This window comes from Emydura macquarii, unplaced genomic scaffold, assembly GCF_026122565.2.
Source record: "Emydura macquarii macquarii isolate MOO-44397 ecotype Brisbane River unplaced genomic scaffold, CSIRO-AGI_Emac_v2 contig_973, whole genome shotgun sequence".
Taxonomy (NCBI): domain Eukaryota; kingdom Metazoa; phylum Chordata; order Testudines; family Chelidae; genus Emydura; species Emydura macquarii.
The window spans coordinates 1,660,623-1,681,214 of record NW_027131110.1 but is presented as its reverse complement, the minus strand read 5'-3'; the positions used below and the strand labels follow the sequence as shown (position 1 = coordinate 1,681,214).

The following is a 20,592-nucleotide window of genomic DNA, read 5'->3' as shown; positions in this document are numbered from 1 at the left end:
GACCCAGTCCTGGCTGGAGTCATTGTCGTTATTACTTTTATTACCAGACTGTGGTTTGCCGTTCATTATTTAAGTGGTACACTCAAATAATAGTGTCCTCCTAGACTGTATCCTAGTATCCTCCTTGTGCTCATCTTAGCAGGGCCAGTTAAAAAAAAATAGCTAAACGCAACTTTCGAGACTGTGCAGATGGTCACTTATTTTCCAATTGTATTTTTAATTATGTCTGTAAAATGTCTTTACATTCCTACAAAAATAAATGCGGTTCTAAGTCTGATACTAATAGCAAAGATGGAGTCAAAGGTTAGTGAGTCACGTACATGATTGTGATCAGTAAACAAATGCCAGAATAATTAGAAAAATAAATCCCCAGTCTTAATAAAAGAGAGAAAAATCACCTCTCTTAAAATGAAGTAAATACATTTTTAGTGGAGTGAAAACCAATTGACTGAACTAGAGTGGATAATGGCAGTAACACAGACTGTGTCCGTTAGGGAAAGTAAGTAGATTTTAAGCAGATTTTATTTATCGCCACTAAAGAGAGCGGGAAGTAGCAAACTTGTTTCTGATATCTGTGTTAAGGCTCCAAGGCTGACACCTCGCGGTTTGGGGTTGGGAGTATCTTGCTGTATTATCTCCTGCTTGTTCTAAACTTGCAGAGAAACTTAGAATGTGGCTGTAACTGATGCTTGTATATATTTCTGCCTTTCTTTAGGTAGGAATTGGATACAATGCTCCTGTCAGCTAATTTCTAAGTTACCTGCAAAAAAAACCCGAGCATTTTCAGGTGCCTAAGTAGCCCCTGGAATCACAGGTCAAGTGGCCCTCCAGCCCCTCTGAAATGGTGTCCGTGTGAGGAGGGCCATGCAGGTTTGTGGGATTTAGGAAAAAGGGTGCCAAAATGATGGGATGCATATAAAATTATGGGCTGGTGAACATTGCATTATGGGAAGTTGGCCCCTCCGGTCACTCCTATGCGACCCATTGGGTCCCAGCCTGCGTTCCCGAAACGTTCCAAACTGCAGGGCCGTGGACGGTGGGATACATAGCCAGGGTGCACTGCACTCAGAATCAGTACACGTGCACCGCCCACACCAGGAGCCAAGCAGGCACGCGCACAAGTGACATACTCGCTGCGGCCACGGGAGGCTGGCGTAACTTGCGTTAACGTAAGGTTGGTGTGTGGATATGGACTTAGTGTCTGAGTTGTTTGGGAGGGTAACAGCCGGAGTGGGAGTGTGAGGCTGGGCCAAGATTCGCTCAGACGTTTAGCTCCTGCTTTCGTGGATCTTGGCCTCCTGCGCCCTAACGGCTCCGGAACAAAACAGCACCCGCATTTCATGCCTTGGGGGTGTATAACTCATGGTTGTCAAGCTGACTGGGGGTGGTCAATGTACGTTGTGTTGTGAAGGCCAAAACTGTAACTGGGTTCAAAAAAGAATTAGGTAAGTTCCTGGAGGGTAGTTACGAGCCAAGATGGTCAAGGATGGAACCACAAGCTGTGGGTGTCCCTAAGCCTTTGATAGCTAGAAGCTGGGAGTGGATGATGGGTTGGGTCACTTGACGACTGCCTGTTCTGTTCAGTCCACCTGAAGCACCTGGCACTGGCCACTACGCGAAGACAGGCTACTGAGCTAGGGGGCCCATTGGTCTGGCCCAGTGTGGCTGTTTGAATGTTCAGTAAAAATTACAGTGGAGTTGTGCCTTTGAGAAGGATTTTATAGACGATAGTACACTGCCCTGAGTGCCTACTTGGGAACCAAGTTTTACACACCGGCAGGGATGTGAAAAAGCTCCAAGGGCTGCAGGGAGAGGCAAAATAACAGCTGAGAAAGGCAGTCCCCATAGGTCGGTGGGTCAAATGAAACGACTACGTTTTGACACCAGGCTGGAAAATCGGTTGGACTGGAAGTCACGTGATCCAACAGAACAAACTCGTGCTATGAAAATAAGAAATTTAGAATTAAAAATTACAAATGAAAAAATCACAGTAAAAACATAGGACTGTAGAAACACACCTGTCATTGATAAAACCACGAGCAACTATTTACGTGTCAATATTTTTGATGATTATTTGCTATTAAAATATAAATTAAATAGCACAGGGATATCCATTTGCACAATGTTGACAAAGGTAAATGATGACGTGCTAAGAGTAATGAGTGTGACCCTAACATTTGGAAAAGTAAACCATTAGAAGGAGCAAAATGAAGTTTGAAATGGGGTACAAGGAAGGGATTGCAATTCAGGAAAGCACAGCAGCGGGTCAGACAAATAGTGAACTGCTGGGAGACTCTATGCAGACAATTAAACTGAGCAGGGACTCTCTTCAACACTTAAAATGTGACAGTTTTTGGGGGGGTGTATGTAAAATATGTCACTGAATCAAGTCTCCTGTAGCACTTCAGTGTGTTAAGAGCTGCATGTCTAGTCATTGGGATGCCAGCCTGTGTCTTTAAGGAAGTGCACGGGAGGGGAAATAAGAGCCCCTCTGCCCCACAGCCTATTCTGCAAGCACAGCAGGTGGCTCATCGCATCGGGGTAACTGTTACCCCTCTACCCCTCCCTGTGCTGGGATCTTGTCCTCTGCCACCAACTGGCAGCACCTCCACCTTAACCCAGCTCCTACCCCCAATTTTGCCCCTCGGCCCTTCTTCTGCTTCCAGCTATTTGACGTCCTCCCTCCGCCCCCCTTGCAGTCAGTTTTTGGCCCCTGCTCGGACCCGGCCCATCCTCCCCTTCCAATTTGCCCCCTTTGAACCTCTGTGAACAGCAGGCAGCAGATTTTAATCCGAGTGAGGGCAGCGGGTTCAGCCCATGTCGCTGAGGAGGCTCAGTCTGTGTGTGCTGGCCCAGCACCCGCCACGCAGCCAATTCTGGCCGGTAGCAGTTTTGGGGGGGAGGAGGCGGGGCTGTCACTTAACTGAGGAGCAGGGGTGGGGCCTTGTGGTGAGGGGGGCACCCCCCCAATTTTCTATCTAGCTCACCTCAGCCCACCCCACTGGGATGAGGCTGGCACTGTCCCGCTTTGTGGGTGGCCAGGGGATTTGTACCACTTTCCTTCTCTGTGCCTCCCCCCCAGGAAGTGGGTAGTGATTTTGAAAATGTAATGAAAATAAAATAAAACGAATGAAATGTTTCACTGAGCATAGTCTGGGCGGCGTAGCAGGATGAAGTCATGCGAGGATAATGAGTCGTGAAATAATAAAAAAAAGGAAGTTTGACGCAAAATTCCAACCTGAAATTTCAGATGTTTTCAAAATACCCCGTTTTTGGATTTCCATTTCCGTGGGCATTTTGAAAATACGTTGTAATGAGTGGGGCCATTCAGGGCCAGCCTCCCCCAGCCCCTAAGTACCAGCAGCAGGCCAGGGGAGCCAGGACTTCAGAAGCGGCGGTCCCCGTAGCCACTCAGAGTATGTCTCCACTGCATTAAAGTCTAGGTCACCTGACTGGCTCCGATGGCAGGGCTAAAATAGCAGTGTAGACATTTGGGCTGGGGCAGGAGCCTGGGCTCTTAGCCCCTCCTCACCCGCGGGGTTTCAGAGCCCGGGTGGCGACATCTACACTGCTAGTTTTAGCCCCATGGCCCGAGACCCCCTGCGTGGGTCTTTTACTGCAGTGTAGACATGCCCGCAGACGCACGGCAAAGGGTATTTTGCTGGGGCTGGCAGGACAGGGGAAGGGGGCAGATACCCCAGGTAAAGAAATTGAAACACTTCCAGTTCAAACTGAGCGACAGCGGTTCCTGTCCGGGTCCCTGGGGCAACCTGAGACAGAGTCCGGGCGCATTAGGCCAAGTACCTGGGGTGTCCCCTTCAGTCCTGGCTCTAGTCCAAGCCCCAGGCCAGGCTCAGTTTGTGTCTCTCCCTGAGGCCCCTCTGCACTGAAAGGAAGAATCAGGGAGAAGAAATTCTCTGGGCCCCACCTCAGTTTCCCCTCAGACACTGATGCCAATGGGAGTTTTCCCAGAGTGCAAACATGGAGATCAGGCCCCTAAGAAAGAGGAGGGTGAAGCGTGTGTGACGGCTGGGTTGCTCTCTTTGCTTTCCTTTTCTAGTTTCAGCCATATTTCCCCTCCTCCCAGAATGATTTTTCCCCCCTGTTCATGTCCCTGCTGTTTTTTAACATAAGGCTGTTTAAAGCGACTTGGCTTACCTACCCAATGGACTTTACAGCTCCCTGGAGGGGCCTGCTTCTCCTTAGGGGTGAATCTACCGTGCTCCGGCTCTCCATTCCCCATCTGTCAGGGCAGGCCTTCCTAGGTGCGTCACTGGTAAGATGCCACATCTTCCCCAGCAAAGAGCTAACTTTAATATGGCTTTGCACTGGACATTTAGTGACCCTTGGCGACCATCACGTGCTCCGCTTTCTCTGTCAGCAGGGTATCCAGGTCCCTTTTATTGCTGACTGACCGAATGGAAGGACCATGTGTCTGGGATCCTCAGTATTCAAAACAAAGAGATTTACCTGAAAGCAAGTAGGAATGTTGTAAAAGCTGAATTGTGTGTCATAGACCCTGTAGTGCCAACAGCTAAATGAGAGTCTCCTTTAGCTCAAGTGGCAGGGTGTGTGTGTGGGGGGGAGGGGCTATTCCTGCTATCACCATCAAATCCTGTGAGGCTGCGGTGTGACAACAGTGTGATCAACACAGTTTATTCCAGTATTATGGCTGTTCTCGGCCATGTACAATGGAAGGTGGGTTCTCTGCTAGCCGGAGTTTTGGTAGTTGGTCAGTGAGACAATTATCCTTCTCCTCAGCTGGGACCATACATAAGAAGTAAAGGACGTTCACCTTGACATCCATTAAAACCTCAAAGTCAGCAGTTCCCAAACTGTGGGTCGTGACCCCAAGAGAGGTCGCTTCATCAGCAGCAGGAGGTCACGTTGCACGGGGGGAAGCGATTTTGCTCTACAAGACGGCATGCTCCATGCAGCGTGGCCTCGCACGTGAGATGATGCAGTCCAGAGGACGCCGTTTTGTAAAGCGAAATGGCATCCTCCCTGTGACGTGACGGTGCATGCACAGTGCGCGTGAGGTCACACAGCAGGGAGGGCACCATTTTTAAACGGTGACTTCCACGCTGTGTGGGACAGTGGGAAACGACACCTCTGAAACTGGGGTCCTGCAGGGAAAACGTTTGGGCAAGTCTGCTCAGCATTGCAGGGTTTGTGCAATCTCTGTCCCGCATGGCCCAGCAGCAGGAAGACGAGAGTTTAGTTTAATTCGAATGACCCATCTACGGTGCGTAAGAGTGAAGGATTCCCAGGTACCACCATCACCAGCTCACCCATTACAAGAGCAGGGAAACCACAGCCGAGTGCTGGCAAGCACATTACCCGGTAATCAGTGAACAAGCATTTATAGAATTCACAGGTGGCAGCTGGCCCCCTTCAACGCCTATTCCAGTCACAGGTAACCACCTCTCCACCCGCTGATCTGGTCATCTACCAGCAAACACGCGCCATCTCGGTCCTCTGGCTCATTTTGACCAATGGCGTTGCAGCCTGCGAACTAACTGCAGAGGCTGGATTGTGTTTGCTTGTGACAATACTACCTGAACTAGGGACCTGGCCCTGATTCCAGCCGTAAACATTCGGTCTGACTGTCGCTGAACAGCTAAGTTCTTCAGCCGTGCCCTGCGCTCCCTGAACGTGCTTTAGTGAAGGACACGGCGCTGAAGGGCGAGTCACAAGCCTTTTGTTAGACAGATGAAGCCAAAAAGAAAGGTGAGACTCACTCAAAGAAAACTTCTGAGCGTGCGTCTGTAATTAATGGAACTCCTCCGCTAGCTAACAGCCCTGCTCCTGACGCCTCTACAAACGAAATCTGGTCTCACCGTAAATGAGCTGGGGAGGATGCCCTGTGTTTTCAGACAACAGGAGAAGGTTGACTCCATCTGTGACGCTGGCAGACCAGGTGCCAGCTTGCGCCAAGGCTCCTTGGCCACAGCTGAACATTGACACGGCAGAGCTGGAAATCCAGCTGGCTGACCTTTGCTAATATTGTCACACTAGGCCTTAGGCGTAGAAGCATGTGTTTAGTGTTTGGACTTTATGACACGCTTGTCGGCTGCTGCATTCATTCACCTCCCTGCTCAGTAGCCCATCTTCTCCGGTGATCGTGTTTGCACTGGAAGCCTCTGTACTCACCCACCAGGAAAGCAGCATTACCTAATGCCAACGGCAGGGGTCCTACCGCGGGTGCTGGGTCCTGCCCCCCTTGAAACCAAATGAGTTATTGTGACACATGAAAGAACAAAGGCGTTGTTCGCTGCATTCCTCCTCCGTCACGCAGGGGAGCCCCGCACGTAAATGGCCCCAGCAGCATGGACTCAGCATGGAGAGAAGGGGATAAAAAGCCCTGAGAAGGAGAATTTGGAGTCCTTGTGCTGCTTGCGGTTTGGGAGGGCAACAATTTCTGAGTGTAATCCAGGGAGCCCTGGCTGCATTGCCTGGGTTAGCTGTAAAGGACGTACAGCGCTGGCACCTTGAAACGTAAGACTGCAGCTCATCTGTGTGTGTGTTTACCTGCTTTAACCTGGGAACTCGCTCTTTCCCTTAGTTAATAAACCTTGTGAGCGTTTGCTACAGGATTGGCTCCCAGCGCTGTCTTTGGTGTGAGACCTAAAGTGCCGGTGACCTGGTTGGGAGACCTGACTGGTCCTTTGGGACTGGGAGTGACCTAAATATCGCTGTGATTTTCACAGTCAGGGCCCATCTATCACACAGGCAAGCTTGCCTGGGGGGCGAGCCAGACCAGAATACGCCCGGGGGCGGTCTGTGACGCCATGTTAAGGGCTGTTCCGGTGACCGAGGAGTTTATACTTGGTACTTGATTGGTGAAAAAGTGTAGAACGCCCAGCCAATTTGGGATTTGTGCGCTGCTTTCTCACCAATCTGCCCTGGGTTGGTACGCTCGCCTGTGAGCCCCTCCAGGCAGCTTAGCTCGGGGCAGAGACCCTGTACTCTTCAGCCGACAGAAAAAGTTTGAATCCAACTTTTAGCGACAAACTCAAAGCAAACCCAGCATGGCCGAGAACTACAGCAGGCTGGTTACAAGCTGGCTCCGGCTGCCTTTTGAGCCGCCCCTCGACGCAGTGACTTGAACGGGGCTGGATAGCGAAAAGCTCCAGAAAGTCCCTTCATCTATTGATTGTCCTGTGCCCCCAGTTTCCCAGAGACGGCTCCACTGTGTGGTGCTAGAGCCACGCTTCACCCTCTTCTTAGTGACGTGCCTCTGTGCCCATGGCCCCATCCTGCTCCCTACCCCACCACAATGTGATCATGAGACCGGGGTCAGGAACAGCAACTTCCTTGTAGGTCAGAGGCGCATGGGAGCAGCAGACTGGCTGCTATTCTGCCGCTGCTCAGTGAAAGCTCTCCCTCCAAACGGTGGGGAGCCGTTGCTGTAAATTCATTGTGGCTTGCCTGGGTGATATTTATTTTTAACTCAAGATCCTGTTGCAAATATTCTCTCACCCCTCGTGCTAGTTTTCAGCCTTGCACCGCAACACCTGCTGTGTGCGTTCAGTCCCATGAGATTCTAGTGGCCTGACAAGTTATACAAGGGTTGCCCGAGCATACAAAGAAGAAAGGACAGGCCCCTCCGATGTCTCTCAGGGGAGGGTACAACACATCCAGGACAGGCTTACACGTTGTGTTTGGGGTTTGATCCCCCCCGTCCATGTCATTCTCACAGGGAGCTTGACTACACAGGCATTATACCACCATAGTGCTGCCAGTCAGTGTCCCCGTGTAGACACGTCTTTACTCTCAGGCCTTAGTTGTGGGCCTGCACTCCTGGCATGGGAGGTTAGTTCACTTCAGAGACGTTGGGAAATCAGAGAGAGAGTGAGAGAGGCAGCTGGGGTGCAAAATGGAAACATTTAGCAGGGAGGCAGAAGATTTTGTTTTCTAACTGCTCATGTCACTACCAATTTCTTGGCTGCAGCAGCAGCAAGAAAGACATTTGCATGGGGAAAGGGGCTCATTTATTTTATTTTTTTAGTGTCTGGCTCATTATCATGTTTAGACACCGTAGAAAACAAAAGAAGCCTGACTGCTTTCCCACTCCCAAGTGCTTTTTGTCCAAGCATTTCAAAATGCGTCCTGCATGTTTAATTAATCTCCCAACCCTGCTTTCAAACCTCTGAGTTATAATCTTATTCTGCAGCTGGGAAAACTGGAGCACCGAGCGATGAAGGGGCGGGCGAGGTCACACACACGTATCTGCTGCTGTCATGACCCACGTCCTACGCTATAGCTACAAGTCCGTCTTTCCTTCCTTGTGAAAAATATGGAGTCCAAAATGTCACGGATGGACTGAGCCCCCTAATAAAGACGTGAAGGCAAAGCCCAGAGGGGCTCTGGCAGATATCCTGGACAGAAAAGACCCTACCCTCAGCTCCTCTCAGATGGAAAGTGAGGAGTGACGGTAAGTACAACCCAGCTGAGTTTAACTGCCAGCGGAACAGGCACTAGATTATTGTATCAGTTGGTCTGGACGCTCACAGTAGCACCTTTCCTGCCCAGCTCATGCACAGTGACGACCTAGAGTTTCACCATCGTTTTGATCAGAGTGGTAGGCCCCAGGGGAAAACTCTCCAGGGCCCTGTTTCCTGATGGGATCAAACCTACAGTCTGCATTTTCCCTGCATCTTTAGCAGGGCCAAGTCCGGTTTCATTTAGGTGAGGGCCGTGTAGCCCCAGCCATTTGTGCTTTTCCCCCCCCCACACACACCAGTATCCCTGTAAAACAGGTATCAGAAATAAATCTCCCCCAACGTGTTTTAAAAGATTCCAAACACACTTTGCCCCTAGACACGTTGTCCCCAAAACTACAGTGACCACCTGGGCTGTCAGCAACCGGGGGTCAGAGTTACAGTGGCAAATGAGAGTCAAAAGGGATGAGCACCAAAGGAACAAGGGCCCTCGTTTCTGGCAACTGGGCCAAAGTACTAAAATGCAGGATGGGGGTGAGGAAGAGGAAACAGAGAACATGAATCAGCAACGTTGTTTCCATGAAGCATCGGAAGGTGTTTGCATGTTACAAACATGCTGTTGCTTTAATGCCAAGCCTCTGGCAGAAGAGACACCAGAAGCTAGACATAGCAAACTCTGAGTCACAACCCCCGTCTGCACCAGAAAGGCCAGGTGGAGAATTGGCAGCTGTTGGTGACGTTATGATTTCACCCATCTTTTAGGCAAGGTTTCAGCCAATTCTGACAGAACCCGGCCGCCACCCCAGCTAAACTGATTGCTCTTCCATGCCCCCACTACCATCCTCACAGTAGAAAGGGCTGTATCCACCAGCGTGCCGAGAATACCTGGTGTTCTGGATCTCAAAAGCCCTTTGCACTCAAGTGCGAGATAATCCGCACACCCTCCTGGGGGTGGGAACAGGCTATCAGCCCTGTGCTTTGCAGATCAGGAAATGGGTCACCAGCGAAATGATTTACCGCCGTCGGTGTCAGGAGTTCACGGCTCGTAGGCTGTCGCGCACAACACACCTGCCTCTGCGGTGCCGGCATTTTGCAAAGCTCTCTTCGCTCATAGACTCTCTATGCTCTGTGAGCCAGGTGCAGGACTCTCCTGCTGGTGTATGCACACTTGTGATCACTCTCAGCCAGCTAGCACGTGCGTCGATAGTCCGCCAGCCGCAGCAGCCCGGGTAGCGGAGGCGTGGCTGAGCCGTGCCAAATACAGACCCGCTGCTTTCAGGCGCGTTCGTACACGGCCCAGCTCAGTCGTGCCTCCACTGCTGCTGCTGCAGCCACCCGGCTATGGCCACCCACGCCCGCTCACGGAGCGCTAGCGTGTCAACGGGCAGGGGCGCCCCATCCCCAGCTCCTGGTGCAGAGTGAAACTCGGCCCCTGCAGGAGGATAACGCCTGGCCTCTGCTCCCTAGAGCATACACAGGACGTGAGAGGTGCGTAGGCTGTGCGAAGGCCATGTGCAATCTGCCCCCATCAATGCTCTGACCTTTAGACCCACCAGACAACATTCAGGCCACAACTCCTGTTGAGAGAGTCTATTTATTGTTCCTCTCCCAGACGTTCCAGACTTACACAACACCTGTGCAGGCTGGTGATACTCCAAAGCCTGCTCCCTCCTCTGCCCACCTCCCCGGCTGGCAGAGCGGCTCTCTCTCTTGCACCCTACCTGTGCATCTTCTGCAAAAGAAACAAGCCGCTGGGCGCTGAGCCGGGTGCTCCCCCTGGCACCAGCAGGCCTTCAGAACGCTCAGCGGCTTGAGTCGTCCAGCCCTACGTCTTTATACGTCTCTTCCTCGCGTGGCTTCTGCCCCCCTCCCCGGTTTACCACAAGAGACCAGCATCCCACGTGCTGCTTCTCACAACAGGCCCTCAGCCCTGAGCAAGCCCGCTTCATGAGGCTCTCTTCTCCGCACCTGCTGGGGCAAGGAGCTTTCTTCAGCCCACCTGCAGCTCTGGGATCACTGGGTGTGTTTCTAGTGTACCCTTTAGGATGCTCCATGACGGGCACTATGAAAGAAACAAAAAAACATCTTTACCCCGTCGGGTCTTTTCTCCATATAACTTCTGGTAGAAGTACCTTGCAACAAAGCACATACGATGTCCTGCACCCAAGAGTTTTGGCTGGACGAACATTTGGCACGACTGTCATCCCAGCCTGCTCATTTCTTTAAGTAGCAAAATATACATGTGAACACCGGCACCTGTTCATCTCCTGTTTACAGTATGAGACCAAGGCCCCAATGAATCACTGAAGCCAGGAGATTTACACCAGGGATGCGTTTGGCCTATAGATTTGAGGACTCGTTTTCAGGCACATTTCCGAAACGTGCAGGGTGATTACGTGGAGTGCTGTCAAACGGCAAATCCATTCCTGTCCTTCCTCTGGGCTCTCCTTTGAAAAGCAGCCTTATCCTCAGCTGGTGTAAAGTGGCATTGCTCCCACAAAGTCACTGTTCCTACGCCAATTCACACAGGCTGAGGCTCTGGCCGTACATGGGCATCCTCTCTAGCAGCAGGTGGGCTGGGTTGGGTTTTCATTTTCAGCAGCTGTACTCGAGTCTTGGTTTCTCCCTTCCGTGGTCTGCTGGGGATGGTACCTTGATTTTGCAGCTGAATGCCACCTCAACCACTTCCCCCCTTTGTCCTGGCAGCCCTGCTCTCCCAGGTTGTGCTCAATTTCCTTTTACAATGTCCCAACTTTGGGACTTCTACAGTTTCCTCTGGGAGACCACGTCACAGACGAGTAGGTTTCCCTTTCCCAGACTGTTATTCAGCCAAACGTCACCATTCCTCAGTTTCAGCCTGTTATTTCTAGTTATTCCTCCTCCAAAAACTAGACGTTTTTGCTCCTTCCTTTGGTTATTACTCTCCTCGGTAGTTTGCAGTCATACACCCCTTAGTCCATTGATTTTGGCCTTTCTCCTGCGTGGTCTCCCTTGTGCTCAACTGTTCTTTGCTGGTTTCTAAAAGTCACTCTGTGACAGCCTTCTCTGGCTGGTCAGAAAATGTGTACACCTGAAGGAGTCCTTTCCACTCTTCGATCCCTCTGAAGGGCTTGTTTGCTGAGGAGTTTTTCCCCAGATCTACGTTTCCGCATTTCCCCGTATTTAAAAGAGGCAGACGGTTATCCTGGCACCTGGATTTCTTGTGGCTCATTAGATGTTCACAGGAAATGGGAACATCTCCAAATTCATAACAGATATATTTTGGATGAGTGAAGATCAACATCCTGGATCCAGTCCCTCGCTCTGGAGAGGTTCATCCGCCATCTCATTCCGGACGGATTACCACCCCGGGGCCTCATTGACAAGCGTGTCAGGAAAAGGAAAGTCATCAACAACGACCACCTGGAATGGAACTTCCCTACTCCGCTCTTCCATGGAAAGGTGGGTTTCCCGGGGACACGGCAGGCGTTCACCCTGCGGGAAGACGGATGCGCATCCCTCACCCACGTGCGCTCTGTCCCTGCGGTGGGTTCTCTGGTGCGTGACAAGATGATGCTTTTGAATGAAGCCTTTTCCACACTGCGGGCACCTGTAGGGTCTCTCTCCCGTGTGAGTCTTATAATGGCGCTTTAGGTTGTCGCTCTTCTGGAAGCTCTTCCCACACTCACTGCAAGTATAGGGCAGGACCCCCGTGTGCTTGTGTTGATGCATCTTGAGGTGCTTGAGGGTCCTGAAAGCATCTCCACACACGGGGCAGTCGTAGGGCGTCTCGCCAGTGTGCATCCTCTGGTGTGTTACCAGCGTCTGCCTGTGCTGGAAGCTCTTGCCGCAGTCACAGCAGATGAAGAGACTCTCCCCGGAATGAGTGTGCTGGTGAACTTTCAGCGCCTGGCGCGTCCGGAAGCTCTTCCCACACTCGCTGCACAGGTAGGGCCGCTCGCCCGTGTGGATCCTCCGGTGGATCTTCAGGTGCTCGCCGGTGCTGAAGCTCTTCCCGCACTCCTCGCAGGGGAAGGGCCGCTCGCCCGTGTGGGTTCTCTGGTGCGTCAGCAGGTGCTGCTTCTGGATGAAACTTTTCCCGCACTCGGTGCAGAGGAAGGGTCGCTCCCCCGTGTGCGTGTGAACATGGCGCTTCAGGTTCTCGCTCTTCCGGAAGCTCTTCCCACACTCACTGCACGTGTGCTTGGAGGGCATCTGTGCAGCGTGAGTTTGTTGATGCTGTCTGAGCTGCTTGTGCAACACGAAGCCTTCCCCGCAGTCGTTACACGTGTAGGAGCTCTCCCCGGCGTGCGTACGCTTGTGCCTCACGAGCGATTGCCTGTGGCTGAAGTTTTTCCCGCAAGCCTCGCACGGGTAGAGCCTCTTTCCCGCGTGGGTTTGCTGGTGAACGCTGAGATCCCTGCGTCCCCGGAAGCCCTTCCCGCATGCGTCACACCGGAAGGGCCGCTCGCCCGTGTGGATTCTCTGGTGCGTCACCAGGTGCTGCTTCTGGATGAAGCTTTTCCCACACTCGGCGCAGGTGTGGGGTCTCTCCCCGGTGTGCGTGAGACAGTGCCGCTTGAGATTCTCTCCCTTCCGGAAGCCCTTCCCACACACGCTGCACGTGTAGGGCCGCTCCCCGGTGTGCTTGTGCAGGTGCGACCGCAGCTGCTTGCGCATTCTGAAGACCTCTCCACACAGGCCACATTTAAAAGGCCTCTCCCCCGTGTGAATCCTTAGATGCACCACCAACGTCTGCTTGTGCCGGAAGCCGCTCCCACAGTCGTGGCAGGAGTAGAGCCGCTCCCCGGTGTGCGTCTGCTGGTGGAACTTCAGATCCCGGGGCGTCCGGAAGCTCTTCCCACACTCGCTGCACGGGTAGGGCCTCTCACCCGTGTGGATCCTCCGGTGGATCTTCAGGTGCTCGCCGGTGCTGAAGCTCTTCCCGCACTCCTCACAGGGGAAGGGCCGCTCGCCCGTGTGGGTTCTCTGGTGCGTCAGCAGGTGCTGCTTCTGGATGAAGCTTTTCCCGCACACCGTGCACGCAAAAGGTCGCTCGCCTGTATGGATCCGATTGTGCCGCTTCAGGTTCTCACTCTTCCGGAAGCTTTTCCCGCACTCTTGGCACGTGTGGGGCTGCTCCCCTGTGTGGATCTGCTGGTGCAGCTTCAGATGCATGGGAGTGCGAAAGCTCTCCCCACAGCCAGGGCATTTATAAGGTTTCTCTCCAGTGTGGATTCTCTGATGGACCGTAAGGTTTTGCTTACGGCTGAAACTTCTCCCACAGTCGTTACACATGTGCAGCTTCTGCCCAGCATGAGTTTGCTGGCGAACTTTAAGAACCCTGCACGTCCGGAAACTTTCCCTGCACTTATTGCAATGAAATGAACTCTCGTCCATGTGGATACTCTGGTGTGCTTTAAGGCAGGGAGAGGTGCTGAAATTCTTCCCACACTGGGAGCAGCTATATGGTGTCCCCCCTGAATGGGTTTTCTGGTGCGTTACCAGGTGGTGCTTTCGGCTAAAGCGCTTTCCACACTCCGTGCAGGGGTAAGGTCTCTCCCCGCTGTGCGTCCGATGGTGGCGTTTCAGATTCTCACGTTTCTGGAAGCTTTTCCCACATTCGCTACATTTATGTGGTTTCTCTTCTGAGCTCAGCTTCTGCAGATTGGCAGTTTCAACAAGTTTTCCATTCAGGTTGGCTTGGTCTAAACTGTTTCTCCTCCTCACCTCAGCAAGCTTGTCCTGACCAGCACTGTTTGCTCCCTTGATAGAAGAGAGCAAATTGTATTCCTTTTCAGAGTCTTGGAATGATGTCTTGAGTTGTCCCAGGTTCTCAGCAGTTTCCTTATCATCCTGGTCTTCATCCTCCTTAATTAGGAACCTGAAATCAGTTGCTGGAACTAAAAAGAAAAAAAAATTCTGGGCATTAGCAAGTGTTGATTCCAAAGACTAGATTCGTTCCCAGCTAACATTTGCTTCATGTGCTTCCAAGACATTTAAGCCTTTGTCACACACGTCTGCTACAACTGTGGCTCAATACGCTGCGGCCAGCAAGTTTGAGCCTGGCCTAATTGTGGCTCTGATTCTGCCACTCTTGCATGAAATCAGCGGGACTATTTGTGGAGTAAGGTGAGAGAAGGGTGACAAAAATCCGGCTGTATGTTAGAACAAGGTTCCAAAAAGTGTGTGGTATTGAATTAAGTTTTAAGGTCAGTGTAACTGCAGGCTGAAGCTTCTCTGAAGCAGACCTTGGTAGAACACTTGCAGGAATAAATCCTCTTCAGATAACAACAGGTTTCACAGCATGGACCTGTTGGAAAGTTTTCCTGGATACTCTGATATCACCCCTTCTGCATTTGCTCTAAAATTCCTTGAATCCTCTATTCCAGCTCCACGCTCCATTGGGTCTCACCCCCCAGCTAATCTCCCTGAAATGAAAATTCATTCTGTTCACTAGACACACTCTCCCCTGGGTCCCTGGGACTAGAAATGGCCTAGGTCACTTTCCTAGCATCACCCAATACAGACACTCATCTCTGAGTGCCGCTGTTGTCTCAGGTGGTTGCAATCTGCTCATTTGTTTCTACGGCAGGGAAGCGATTACAAAGTTCCTACTCACTCTCCTGAAGATCCCAGACAGATGGCTCTTCCCCCGGATTGTTCAGCAACACAAGAGCAGCTTTGGGAACTGGATACCCTGTTCACAAAGACAGGATTACATGAAGGTCTGCAAGGTTCTTCTTCCACCCTGGCCTTTGTCCACACTGTGCTCTGCTTCCCCAACCCAGAGGCTCTCTACAGCATTAGCAACCCACACCCCCATTTGAGCAGCATCAAGGATTCAGCACTGCAACGTTCATTTGCACAAACTCTGTGGCTCTTTACATGCCAGGAGAGCTGGGACTCAGATATTCACCTTGATCGTCAATCCCACCCAGGAACGTCAAAGCTCATCTAACATGCAGTCAATCAATGAAAGCCGATCTTTACCTAGTGAACTCAGAAGATGGTAGTTCTCCCTCATCACCTCCCAGTACAGCTCCTTCTGCCATTCCGTCAATTTCTCCCACTCTTCAGGGGTGAAATAGACAGCAACCTCCTCAAACATCACAGGCACCTGAAATCAAGAGGGACATACACTCAGCACCTCCTGCTGGCATCCCCAGACTCAGCTGGGCAGAGGGAAGTCTTTCTCTGCCTGGAACAGCGCGTTTACATTCTGCTCTGGATGTTTCAGAATGCGCTTTCATTTCTGAACACTTGTCTAATGTAGATCGCAATGCCCAGGAATAGGGACTGCATTTTCTTCTGTGTTTTGCACAGGCAGTGCTCACTGATTTACCGATATGAAGGTATCCAGGAGTCACTGCTGTGGTGTCTGAGCACTTAAACAATGAGCTAAAAAGCCTCACAGGAGCTCAGGAGTTGTCTGCACTTTACTCCTGCTGCTACATCGGTTCGTCGTTGCCCCATCTCTGCACGCACTATCCCCTTCTCCCAAGGGAGAATGCAACTCCTGCCCTTCTGGACATCTGGATCTCTTAGTCTCAGAGGGGAGCACACCAGCCAATCACTTGCTACTTCACATCAGCTTGTTCCAGGCCCCTCCTGCCCAGTCAGAACCTCCAGAGCCAGGCCAGGTGGGTGAGATAGGCAGGTGCCTGAGAGAAAAGTAAAGTCCTGATTGGCTGGTGGCACCTCAGTATCCAGAGGTTTTGCCTCTTGATTATTAGACACAGGTACAGCTGTGCACCCAGAGACACTCTGTGCCCCAGCTGGTGGGTTATTTCTTACGGCCTGTTTGAATCCATGGCCCCTATAAATTGCACATACAGAATCTCCCCGTGGAAGAGCAGACGACTGTCTGTTTGCAGGAGAGGCAGTCTGGCCGTCTCTCACAGCATCTAGGGACCGGAGCAAACCCACTGCAGTCAATGCAAGTCTTTCTAGGACTTCAGGGGGCTTTTCCCATCAGGCCCCGGACCTTTGCCTCTTTTCCAAGCTGTTCACATCACAGCACCCGACTGGAGCCTTTCCTAGGAACATGCTGAGCAGCTGCTAAAGTGTATCTGAGTCCTTGAACTGTTAGACTGGGCTCAGCGAGCACCTGTGGTCCCCACTGCCCGGCCTTTTAAAGAAGCAGCAGGGATCTCAGGGGTGTCTGGCTGCAGCTGTGGTGGGGGTCCAGGAGATCAATCGATACCTGGGCTCTGCTGGAGCTCAGCTCAAGTCCAGGACAGGTGCCAGGGTTTAGCCAGGGATTGCAGCATCAGGACGGGGTATGGAGTTGTTCAGAGCAGGGGGTGGGGGGACCCTCCCCCCCCCGCCGCAGGGGGAGGGGGCTGGGCAGTCTCTGCCTAGACCCAGCTGATTGCCGCCCTCGGCATCTCCCCGCCCAGCCCCAGCGAGGCCCCCGCCCCCCAGCAGTGGGGCAGCCCGTGCTCCCGGCGGCAGAGGAAGCTGCTCTCAGCCCCACAGCGGGGCGGGGCGGTCACTTCAGGGCCGTGCAAACCCCGCCGGTGACTGCAGGTAAACCAGCCGGGGGGCGGGTCCCCGCGGGCGGCTCGGCCCCGGGAAGCTGCTGGTCCATCCCCGAGGCGGGGACGGGGAGGTCCCTGCGGTCCAGCCCCTTTCCCGGGGCCCCTCCTCGCCCTGAGACGGATCCACCCCCAGGTCCTGCCCAGACCCCGCAGCGTCCGCCGGGCCGGGTCCTACCTGAGCACGGGCCCGGTCAGCCATCGCCCCGCACGCCGAGTCCTGCTTTGCTGGGCAATAACGCCCGCGGGCCGGGGCTCTCTTACACCCCCTAGCGTCACGTGCCTGTAATTACTGACCGCGCTGCGCCAGGAGACCCGGCCCGCCCGCGACCTCCCTCCGGCCCAGCGGCCGGCGCTTTCTGCAGCACGGACACATGCCGGTGAGCAGCGGGGGCTGCGGGGCGCCCCTCCTCCGCCGGGGGGTGTGGGCTGGCCAGGCGGAAGGACAGTTGCCATTCATTAGTTGGTTCTGGGTCCAAATTCCGCCCCCTCACCCCCAAGCCGGTGAGCGGGGGAGGGCTGGTTCCCCCCTTGAGATACTTTCCCCAGGCCGGGATGGCTAGTGGAGGTCGAGGGAGGCTACTGAACTTCCCAGCAGAGGTGATGGGGGGTAAAGCGATGTAAATCAGGAAGGGTGAGGCACTTTTTCAGTCCTGGAGGTTGTTGATCTGGGGCAGGGCTGTGCCAGCCATACAAGCCAAGCTCTGAGAGCCACAAGACAGCCTGCCGCTCAGCGTGTGTCTGGGCTCCTCCAGGGAAAGTCCTGCCGGCTTCATAGCCGTGGAAACATGGGCAAAGTTTCACCACCTCTCTGAAGGGAATACCAAGATTGAGCCGGTCTCACTTGTCCAGCCTGCAACCAGCTTTCACAGAACGCCACTAAAACTGCGTCATTAAACAATAGCCGGCTCTGCGACCCACGGTCCTTTCAATGCCCACTGGCAAAGTGCACAGGGCACCGATGGGGTGGCAAGGATCCCCTGGGCCCAGCTGGTAGCTACGTAGTAGTCTGCCAACGAACGTCATGTCGGGTCTCTAAGGAAAGCCGGCGTCACAGTGGTTATCCTCATCACTGCGAGATGTAGGTATGGAAAATACGTTTTATGCTGAGAACTATGTTCTCTAGGTCAGTGAGTTAAGGCAAGTCACCGAAAGGTGGTCCAGAAATCCCTGTCAGGCCAGGCGTAATTGATGCTCATCTCAGTCTGGCTGGTCACATGCAAATGAAGTATTGGATGATTTGACAACGGACACCCATTTATCCTGCTCAATCGGTTGCGGAGGCTGCAGGACAAAACAAGAACAGCAGGGCTCATCCTGTGTAGGAGTAAGACAATGAACTCTTGAGACTATATCTGTGTAGCGATGAACCCCCTCCACCCTCGTTCTCTTTCGATTTGTGCGGATAAACCCGCAGTGGGCTTGACCGTAGGAGAAGGGGTCTCAGCCAAACTGGTTGAAAAGGCTGGGGAATGGCCTCGGGTAAGCTAGCCCGGGGATGCCTTGTGTGTTATGTTTAGGGGCTAGAAAGCGTGTAACGATTTGGTCCCAACGTTCTCTCTGTCCCCCACTTGCATCTCTGTTCTTTGATAATAAACGTGTCCCTTGTTGTCACTATACAGCTGCCGCAGCGCCGTGTGACGTGCTGAAACCCACAAGCAGCGGTGTCCTGCTCCTTCGGGAGCAGCCAATTGGAGCGCTCGGTGTTCGGGGGATCAGGGCTGAGCACCCCAGAGGGACGCTCGGAGGCTGGCGGGTGCCTATCGCCCACCTGCACATTGAGAACGAGGCCTGCGGGGGCCTGGAAGGCAGGGCTTGTGCTGCCGGAGGCTGGTGCTTCAGGGAGCTGAGCCTCAGCAGGCCCAGACAAGGCTTCCTCAGGACAGGCGGTGGTGGTGGCGAGGTGTTTCCCGATGCTGGGAAGCAACCCAAGCCACCATTCGTGAGAGGGCAGCACAGAGACTGAGGGCCTTGGCCCTCCACCATGGACTAGACCATCTGCGTTCCTCCATCCTCTGCCGGCCAGGGCTGGGGCTGCATGGGGACAGAGTGTTCTACGCACCGCAGATGGCGGAGGAGAAGGGCAGACTCGGAGCTGTACGTTAAGCAGCCCTTAGCTGGACTTTAGCGCGTACGGGTGTCAAAATTGGTGGAACTCACCGAGGAACCAAATTTCCGGCCTGGAAATTACACTCACTTAGATTCTCTCCCACCCACTCCATTGCTGTGTGAGTAGGTCCCGTGGAGTCTATGTTAATGAGACCCCCTTCCTCTGGGGGATTTAGGAAACAGTGATGCTGGACTCATTGAGGTATTCTGTCCGTTCTTCCACAGCTGAATGGGTTGTGGCTGTAACGCATCCGTGCGTGAGAAGCACAGTGGTCGCATCCTTAGGGTTTATTGGCTCTGCAAAGAGCTTTATTGGCAATAACTCCTTTTATTGCTCCCAGCGTCTTACATACAGTACAGGAGATTACATCGGGATTCACAGATATTGCGATATGATTCTACCACACACAACAACGAGGCAGTAAGTCCTGACTCCCTGCTATCCCCACTAAGGAGACATTCGTTTCTGCTGTTGCTACTCACGCCAGCGAATGATTGCTGTGTGTTACGAGAGAACTACGCAGTACGCGCCGAATGCCTCCGCCCATGCCAACCGTTCTTGTGCCTTCCCCTAGGGAAGGATGTGCAAGGATGGCAAGATCAAGCCTGAGCCCAACTCAGAGAAGCGCCTGGCCCACAACTTTCACACTAGATTCTTTCTAAAAAGCGTCCACACTTTGGTGCGTGTCAGCGTGGGGCTGGAGTAAGGTGACTGCCCAGGAGGCAGGATTCCTCTATTCACAGAGGGTGTACCTAGACCGCGTGGTGCAAGCTCCCACACCAGGCTGGGCCAATGTGCCCTGGACATAGGGACGTCCCGTTCTAGCGAGCAGCACAGGTAATTCTTCACAGCCCACTCAAACCTCCGCTTCTCTGTTGGGAATAGCAAGAAGGGGGCCAGTTTGCGAAGTGAACGTGATGCGGACGTCTGTCCATGGGTAGAAAGGCTGAGACCCATCACGCTCATTTCCCATGGGCCACTTCCCACCAATATTGACCCCAGCTGGATTTAAACGGGCGACCTAGCAGTAGAAAGCTCTGCCTCTGATTAGGAATTGCCAGAGCCATTCAGTTCTCCTAGACTTTTTAAAAACGGCCTGAAGTGTCGCTAGCTTGTTTGCCAGGACCGGGAATGGTCACCCAGGGATGGATCACTTGATGATTACCTGTTCTCTTCATTGCCTCTGAAGCACCTGGCATTGGCCACTCTCGGAAGACAGGAGACTGGGCTAGATGGACCATTGGTCTGACCCAGTATGGCCGTTCTTATGTTCTGACTTGGCAATGAGGTGACATCACACACCAGCTGTCTGCCACTCTCCACCCCAGAGGTGGCTGCATTTTAGTAATGCAGGGATTCCCCTACATATCATTTGTAAAGCGCTGTAGGATTCTGCAGAATGGAAGATATTTTAATTTTACACCTTTTCCTGAATGCTGAGTGTGACAGTAACCACCGAACAGAGAGAATTATAAACCTGTAAGCCTGCCTCAGTCCAATCCATCACCAGCACTGCCAC

At 52.9% G+C, this 20,592-nt stretch overlaps 1 protein-coding gene across 4 annotated transcripts; it reads right to left on the bottom strand.

Annotated features, from left to right (window-relative positions):
* Positions 1–7,587: 7,587 nt before the first annotated feature.
* LOC137150573 (zinc finger protein 585A-like) lies at positions 7,588–17,323 on the bottom strand. 4 transcript variants are annotated; one of them, XM_067544526.1, is made up of 4 exons: positions 17,142–17,323; positions 15,417–15,543; positions 15,046–15,123; positions 7,588–14,326 (listed from the first exon to the last, which is right to left on the bottom strand). In XM_067544526.1, exons 1-4 carry the CDS (start codon positions 17,163–17,165, stop codon positions 11,784–11,786), a joined length of 2,772 nt encoding a protein of 923 aa, XP_067400627.1. In that variant the 5' UTR covers positions 17,166–17,323; the 3' UTR covers positions 7,588–11,783. The 4 variants fall into 4 exon arrangements, with proteins under 4 accessions (XP_067400627.1, XP_067400628.1, XP_067400629.1 ...); XM_067544527.1 differs by having other exon boundaries at positions 7,588–14,320; XM_067544528.1 differs by lacking the exon at positions 17,142–17,323 and adding an exon at positions 16,260–16,562.
* Positions 17,324–20,592: the final 3,269 nt, after the last annotated feature.

Bases quoted from the DNA above. Each gene is read 5' to 3' on its own strand.
- LOC137150573 (XM_067544526.1), bottom strand. From the start codon at position 17,165: ATGGCTGACCGGGCCCGTGCTCAG. The intron at 15,544-17,141 runs GTAGGACCCGGC...TCTTGATTTCAG, and splicing joins CTGACCGGGCCCGTGCTCAG to GTGCCTGTGATGTTTGAGGA. The intron at 15,124-15,416 runs GTAAAGATCGGC...CTTTGTGAACAG, and splicing joins CCATCTTCTGAGTTCACTAG to GGTATCCAGTTCCCAAAGCT.